The following is an 8408-nucleotide window of genomic DNA, read 5'->3' on the forward strand; positions in this document are numbered from 1 at the left end:
TAAGGGTGAATGTATGTATGGGTATATATGTATGGGTATACAGTATATGTATAATGTCTCCGCTGTCTCGTGGACACAGCTTCACATCAAGTTTATACCGAATCTCAAGGAAAGACATGCTGGTTTGCTTAACTGATGTAATCTTTACTGAGATATAATGAAAGTGCGGTAAAACTGTAAAACAAACATATGAAAGACAAATGTAAGCATGGCTATTCAAGTGCCTTACATTATGCATAGCTAATTCATAGATAGGGTCTAACATGTGCTCACTTACTACACACTGAAAACACATTATCTATCTACAAATGCCTAGCATCTCTCTACACAGGCTAACTAACAATTCCGTACTCACAGGCTTTGGTATTTATCAGATTTGCAGTCTGTATTAGCTTTAAGAAGTCCTGTGGATCTGGTCACTGTGGTGGCTGGAGCTGGAATGAATGAGACATGCCGGATCTAGCCCTATGCTTTAGAGAGAAGGCCCGCCTCTAGGCTTCAAGAAAATGGAGGGTCTTAAAGGAACAGACCCTGCTGAGTGCCAAGCATGTAAAATACATTGCGAAGGCAGCACACTCCCCACCTGGCATACTTTTTTGTTATGCCACTAACCCTTGGACAGAAGTAAAACTACTTCAGAAATTGGCCTTGCATACACTTTGGGAATGCCCTGTCTAACAATCCTAACTTCAACCTTTCTAACTCTAGCATCACTACTAGGATCAGTCCCCACAATGAGTCCAATAGGCCACTCGTTCCTGTGGGCCTGAGAGTCTTTCAGTAAGACAACGTCTCCAACTTGTAAATTGGGTTTGTCATCTTGCCATTTCTTGCATGGCTGGAAGATCACCAGGTATTCCTGTCTCCACCTCTTCCAGAAAATGTCCGCAAGACTTTGAACTTGTTTCCATTGCTTGGCGTACAAGTCCTTGAGTGAATTGTGTTGAGAAATCTCTTCCTTTTTCAGAAGGCCTTGGATTTCTTCTTTAAAGACTTCCTGTTGGACGCATCTGATGATCGTGACCTTGGCTTGTTCAAGGTGGTCGTTGCTACGCTGATCAGTATTGGTAGCTCTGCAGGAGGATCTGGCTAGACAGATAAGTTTTCCGATTGCACGGGTCAGCGACTTCCAGCTGGAAAACCTTTCAAATCTATGAGTGCCCAGACTGTCTCTTGTAACTATAGTCCTACAAACTGTCACTTGAGGTCTTACCTCTTTGTCTTGATCTGGTTCTATGAGTTCAAAGGTCTCTACCTGAGTAGTTTCTTTGGTTTCTGGTTTACGAAGAAAGGATGGACCTACAAACCAGTTAGTTTGCTTGAGCGCAGCGGCTGGCACCAGTCTTGTCCCATGATCAGCTGGGTTCTTGTCTGTGCTGTTGTGATGCCACTGTTCTGGACTTGTAGACTTTCTGATACGTGTCACTCTGTTGGCCACGTATGTATAAAATCTTCTTGAAGCATTGTGAATATATCCTAACACAATCTTGCTGTCTGTATAAAAGTTCATTGCATGGATCTCGATGTCCAGTTCTGTTGTAATCATGTCTGCCATCTCTACAGCTAAGACAGCAGCACAAAGTTCTAGACATGGGACAGTGTGAGCCGGTCTGGGAGCCAGCTTAGATTTTCCCATGAGGAACCCGACATGACTTTGTCCCTCAGTGTCTATTACCCTAAGGTAGGCGACATATGCGATAGCCATAGTGGAGGCGTCAGAGAATATGCATATTTCTCTTCTCTTTGTAGCAGACAAGGAAACAGATACGTATGGTCTAGGGATGTTGAGTTGTTCAAGCTCTAACAATGAGTCTTTCCACAACTTCCACTGCATTTTCTTCTCTTCAGGTAGAGGTACGTCCCAGTCACTTTGTTCTTGCTCAGTAGTGATCTGTCTCAAAAGAGCTTTACCTTGCATGATGATGGGTGCTACGAACCCCAGGGGGTCGTAAAGACTGTTGACTGTAGATAGGACACCTCTTTTTGTGAATGGCTTCTCTTCTCTGGAGACCCTGAAGGTGAAACTGTCAGTCTTCAGGTCCCAACTAATCCCAAGACTTCTTTGCAAGGGTGGTGATTCTGTTCCTAGATCCAAGTCTTTGAGGTCTTTAGCACGGTCTTCCATTGGAAATGCTTCCATGACTCTGTTGCTGTTGGAAGCTACCTTGTTCAGTCTTATGTTGGATTCTGCCAACATTTCTCTTGTACTTTTCAGGACGTTGATAGCTTCTTCGTTGCTGGAGAAAGAAGCAAGTCCATCATCTACGTAGAAGTTCTTCATGACGAACTGTGTGGCTTCTTGACCATGTCTTTCACCTTGCTGTGCTGCTCGTCTCAGGTTGTAGATAGCTACAGCTGGAGAAGGGCTGTTTCCAAACACATGTACCTTCATCCTGTACTCTGTGATTTCTTTGTTAAAGTCGTTGTCTGTATACCACAGGAACCTTAAGCAGTCTCTGTGATCTTCACGAACAAGGAAACAGTAGAACATCTGTTGTACGTCTGCTGTCACTGCTATGAGTTCTTTTCTGAACCTGATGAGTACTCCAAGGAGTGTATTGTTCAGGTCAGGTCCGCTGAGAAGGACATCATTTAGTGAGATGCCTTTGTGCTTCGCACTAGAGTCAAATACTACGCGTATCTGGCCTGGTTTCTGAGGATGGTACACCCCAAATATTGGTAAGTACCAGTGTTCTTGGTTCTCTTGTAGTGGTGGTGCCCTTTCAGCTTGATTGTTATCAAAGATCTTCTGCATGAAGGCTTGGAAGTGTTTCTTCATATTTGGCTTTCTTTGTAGCATGTGCTGCAACGAGGTGAAGCGTTTCTCTGCTTGTACCTTGTTGTCAGGAAGGCGATGGCGTGGTGACCGGAAGGGTAGAGGGGCTACCCAGCTGCCTGATTTGTCTCTGAAGACTTCTCTGTCCATGATCTCAAGGAAGAGAGTATCTTCCACCGAGGGTGCTAGCTTGTCGTCATCTCGTGTTCTTTCAAACACCTTACAGCCCAGTTCATCTGTATCTCCAGTTGAGGCGAAGTCTTCCATGCACCTCTGGATACTCGGATGATGTGTTGGGTTTACAAGTCTCTCTTTAATGTGTAGACTGTTGGTACATGGGCAAAGACAAGATGTACGACCATTCTGTAACAGATGTGTTCTGTAGACATTTACCTTTTCTGGTTTGTGGAGTCCGTCTAGACATACTTCTCCAACGATGACCCATCCGAGATCAAGGCGTTGTCCAAATGGTGCATTGTGTGGCCCATTGTACTGTTCTCTGACTTTGTGCACTTTGAGGATATCTCTCCCAAGTAGAAGGATGATTGCAGCATCTGGATCTAGTGCTGGTATCTGGTCTGCTATTCGCACCAGATGGGGGTGATGACGAGCAACTTCAGGTGTGGGGATCTCTGACCTGTCGTCTGGTATCTCATCACATTCTATGAGGGTAGGAAGAGTCACCTTTGTCTTTCCATCTAATGACTCAATGATGTAGTTGTTTGCTCTTCTCCCTGTTGTCTCTACAACTCCAGAACAAGTCTTCAGGGTGTATGGAGTTGGACTTCCTTTGTCACCGAAGAGGTCAAAGAACTCTGTTTTTGCCAGAGATCTGTTACTCTGTTCATCCAAGACTGTGTACATCTTGATTGCTTTTTCTCTGAAGCCTGCAGGATACACCTTGACTAAGCATATCTTGGAACATGATCTGGGGCGGCCCTGCTCTGTACAGATCTCAGTACACTTTGAGGTTACTGCTGGCGTTGTACTCTCGCCTTGCTCCCCACCATGATCTTCTTGAGTTGCTGGAACTTCTTGTTTCCATGGTGATGGTCCTGGGTGCAGTGCTGACAGGTGTTTGTCACTGTTGCACTCTGTGCATTTTATTGTTTTTGTACAGTCTTTTGCAAGATGCTGAATTGAAGCGCAACATCTGAAACAAATGTGATTGTCTTTAAGGTAAGCTTTGCGCTCTTCTAACGTCTTACTTCTGAAACTGCGACATTTTCTTAGTGGATGAGGCTTGTTGTGGATGAGACATATTTTGTCTGGCTCCTCAACTTTCTTACTTGTGTTGTCTTCCTGATTGACTGCAGACTCAGGCGAGACTTCTGTCTTCCGTACAGAAACTGTTGCTCTGCGTTCTTTGTAAGGCGTTGGATGTTTTTGCTCTACCTTTGGGGAGCTTGCAGTTCTCTTGTTCAGGAAAGCAAAGCTTGGATCATTGCGTGTTTCAGCTTGGTCTACGATGAATTCAGCAAGGAAGGCAAATGATGGAAATGCGACTCGATGTTCTTTCTTGTATCTTGATGCTTGAGTGACCCACCTTTCCTGCAAGTTGAAAGGAAGTTTCTCGATTATGGGATCAACTCCACGTGCTGTATCTAAGTATGAGAGACCTGGCAGATATCCACTAGACTTAGCGGCTTCTATTTCTAAGAGTAGGTCCCCAAACCCTCTCAGCTTTTGATTGTCTTTGTTTGTCATTCTTGGATAGTTTTCTATCCTCTTCAGAAGAGCATCTTCAATCACTTCAGGTGACCCATAGCAGTGTTCTAGTCTCCTCCACACCATTGCAAGTCCTGCTGCTGCGTCATGAACATGTACTGATCTGATTCTTTGGGCTTGCTCAGTGGACTCTGGTCCTAGCCATTTGACGAGCAGATCAAGCTTTTCTCTGTCTGTCAGATCTAAGTCTTGGGTACCGCTTAGGAAAGATGACTTCCAGGCCAAGTAGTTTTCTGGACGGTCGTCGAATTTCATGAGACCAGCGCTCACTATCTCACGGCGCATCAGGAATCTTGCTACCTCTGTAGCTCTTGCTGCATCTGGTGAATACTTCCTGGGTGTAAACTCAGGGTATGGCTGCGGCTGGTAAGGCTGATGAGGTACTTGACTAAGTCTGCTTTGTTCTCCTCTATTGTAAGTCTTTCTGCTATAATCCAGACTTGTATTTGCTTGAGGAGGGAGTACATCAGCATCCGTTTGCACTCTTGTCAGGTTGGCAGATTGGTCTCTGAGCATGCGACCACTTGACTTCCTACCCTGAGGTTCTGATTCAGTCTTGCAGTGTTGCATAGTATCAAAGTTGCTTATTGCTGGTGGAGTCAATGATGGCCTTGGTGTGTCATTGAACTGCTGGTCAGTGTACATGGTTGCTTGTGACTGTATGTACTCACGGGTACGTTGGCTTGCGCTGAGGGGTGACATCTGGGTTTCTATGTCAGCGAACTGAGCTTCAGCAGCCCTTGTGAGAACTTCTGCCTCGGCTAAGGCTGCTGCAGCGTTTTTCTGCTGTTGCAGTAAGTGTAAAGATGCTTGCACTTCAGCTTTTCTTCTAAGTGCTTCAGCTTTTCTTCTAAGTGCTTCAGATTCACTTTTTGCTTGTTCTTTCATCAATTCAGCTTCTCTTCTAAGTGCTTCAGATTCACTTTTTGCTTGTTCTTTCATCAATTCAGCTTCCTGCTTTGCATAGGACGCCATTGCACAAGCTGCCTCTGCTTTTGCTCTTGCCTTAGTTGCTATGGCGCTAGCGGATGACAGGCTGGTGGTGCTTGAGTGTCTAGAACTATGGCGTTTAAATCTTGATGCATCGGCGCTAACCGAAGTTAGATTTGTTTGACTGGATGCTCTAGACAATGTTGTGCACCTAGATCTACTTCTTGGCAAGGTGTCTTCCTCTTTATAGGAGCATTGAGGGTTAACTGTCAGAGTGCTGTTCTCTGGGTTCTGCATCTTGATTTAGCTGGCAGCGTAGATAATGATGATGACTGGACACAGCACAGCGGTGTTATAGCACGTGAGAGAATTAGTTTCACTTTCTAGTGCTTCGCGCCCTTACTCCGACACAGACTGCAGGGCACAGGATTTATGAGTCTTTTTTACTGCTGCGGACGATTCAAAGCTGATTAACTGCTTCTGATAACGTTTTAAAAGCCTTTTTACTATAATGTCTCCGCTGTCTCGTGGACACAGCTTCACATCAAGTTTATACCGAATCTCAAGGAAAGACACGCTGGTTTGCTTAACTGATGTAATCTTTACTGAGATATACTGAAAGTGCGGTAAAACTGTAAAACAAACATATGAAAGACAAATGTAAGCATGGCTATTCAAGTGCCTTACATTATGCATAGCTAATACATAGATAGGGTCTAACATGTGCTCACTTACTACACACTGAAAACACATTATCTATCTACAAATGCCTAGCATCTCTCTACACAGGCTAACTAACAATTCCGTACTCACAGGCTTTGGTATTTATCAGATTTGCAGTCTGTATTAGCTTTAAGAAGTCCTGTGGATCTGGTCACTGTGGTGGCTGGAGCTGGAATGAATGAGACATGCCGAATCTAGCCCTATGCTTTAGAGAGAAGGCCCGCCTCTAGGCTTCAAGAAAATGGAGGGTCTTAAAGGAACAGACCCTTCTGAGTGCCAAGCATGTAAAATACATTGCGATGGCAGCACAATATGTATGGGTATATATGTATAGGTGTATGGGTATATATGTATATATATATATATATATATATATGGGTGGGTATGTATGTGTGGGTGTGTATGGGTATGTATGTGTGGGTGTGTATGGGTATGTGTGGTATGTATGGGTATGTATGTGTGAGTATATATGTATGTGTGGGTATATATATATATATATATATATATATATATATATATATATAATATATACCCATATATATACATATATATATATATTTATACACCCATATATATATATATATATATATATATATATGCCCATATATAAAAAAAATATATATATATATATACCCATATACATATATAAACCCATATATATATATATATATATATATCCTTATATATATCCATATATATACACACCCATATATATATACCCATATATATATATATATATATATATATATATATATCCATATATATATACCGTATTTATCGGCGTATAACACGCACTTTTTAGGCTAACATTTTTAGCCTAAAGTCTGTGTGCGTGTTATACGCCGATACCGCCCCAGGAAAGGCAGGGGGAGAGAGGCCGTCGCTGCCTGCTTCTCTCCCCCTGCCTTCCCTGGGGTCTAGAGCGCTGCTGTCGGCCCTTCTCACCCCCTGGCTATCGGCGCCGCTGCCCGTTCTGTCCCCCTGACTATCGGTGCCGGCGCCGATAGCCAGGGGGAGAGAAGTGGCGTCGATAGCCAGGGGGAGAGAAGGGGCAGCGGCACCCATTGCCGGCGCCGCTGCCCCGTTGCCTCCCCCCATCCCCGGTGGCATAATTACCTGAGTCGGGTCCGCGCTGCTCCAGGCCTCCGGCGTGCGTCCCCGGCGTCGTTGCTATGCGCTGAACGGCGCGGCGCATGACGTCAGTGCGCCGCGCCGAGCATAGCAACGACGCAGGGGACGCACGCCGGAGGCCTGGAGCAGCGCGGACCCGACTCAGGTAATTATGCCACCGGGGATGGGGGGGAGGCAACGGGGCAGCGGCGCCGGCAATGGGTGCCGCTGCCCCTTCTCTCCCCCTGGCTGTCGGCGCCGCTTCTCTCCCCCTGGCTATCGGCCAGGGGGTGAGAAGGGCCGACAGCAGCGCTCTAGACCCCAGGAAAGGCAGGGGAGAGAAGCGGGCAGCGACGGCCTCTCTCCCCCTGCCTTTCCTGGGGGTATATCGGGGTATACACGCGCACACACGCACCTCATTTTACCATGGATATTTGGGTAAAAAAATTTTTTTTACCCGAATATCCTTGGTAAAATGAGGGTGCGTGTTATACCCCGATAAATACGGTATATATATATATATATATCCATATATATATATATATATATATATATATATGAGTGTGTGTATGTATTGCTTACTGACATGATAAAAACATTCTTGAGACCAATAAACATATACTTCATTATATTCATCATCAGTAATTTTAGTAGACACATGAATAACTGTTTCTAAACAACAACTCCCATGATAAGGGTTGTATTTTAGGAACAGGTTGCCTTCTGCTGTTGCAAATCTTTAGGCTCAACATGTTTTTTAAATTACAACTCCCATCATTCCCACACAGGAAATGGGGGTTGTTTTTTATCAAAAGTTGGAGCATCCACATAAAAAAAAACGTTCTCCACAGGGGTGAGTGCCATGCATGTAGTAACTTTTTTTTTAGTTTTTATTTCAGATACGTGTGAAGGGCTACAACTCTGTCTGATGGACTACGTTTATTTTGTTGTAAATTCAAAAAAATATTTTGACAGCTTGTGTGGTAGTGCTTCTTTCAATAAAATTTTTATAAAACGTGTTGTAATTTTTTATTTTTGTGTAATAAATTTACATTATAATGCTTAGTAGTGGAAACTGTCTTGTAGACAGAATCCATTACTAAGTCAGGGCTTAGCTTTAGCGCCAAAACCAGCTAGCGCT

The 8408-nt window shown here is 44.2% G+C and overlaps 1 protein-coding gene across 1 annotated transcript in view; it reads right to left on the reverse strand.

The window, feature by feature from the left end:
• Nucleotides 1-6038, reverse strand: part of LOC130291473 (uncharacterized) — a 77592-nt gene extending 71554 nt beyond the window's left edge. The window contains exon 1 of the mRNA XM_056540210.1: nucleotides 356-6038. Within this exon, the coding sequence (XP_056396185.1) occupies nucleotides 608-5731 (5124 nt within the window). The 5' untranslated portion in view covers nucleotides 5732-6038 and the 3' untranslated portion in view covers nucleotides 356-607. The remainder of the gene's footprint in view (nucleotides 1-355) is intronic.
• Nucleotides 6039-8408: the final 2370 nt, after the last annotated feature.

This window comes from Hyla sarda, chromosome 9 (genome assembly GCF_029499605.1).
Source record: "Hyla sarda isolate aHylSar1 chromosome 9, aHylSar1.hap1, whole genome shotgun sequence".
Lineage (NCBI taxonomy): Eukaryota > Metazoa > Chordata > Amphibia > Anura > Hylidae > Hyla > Hyla sarda.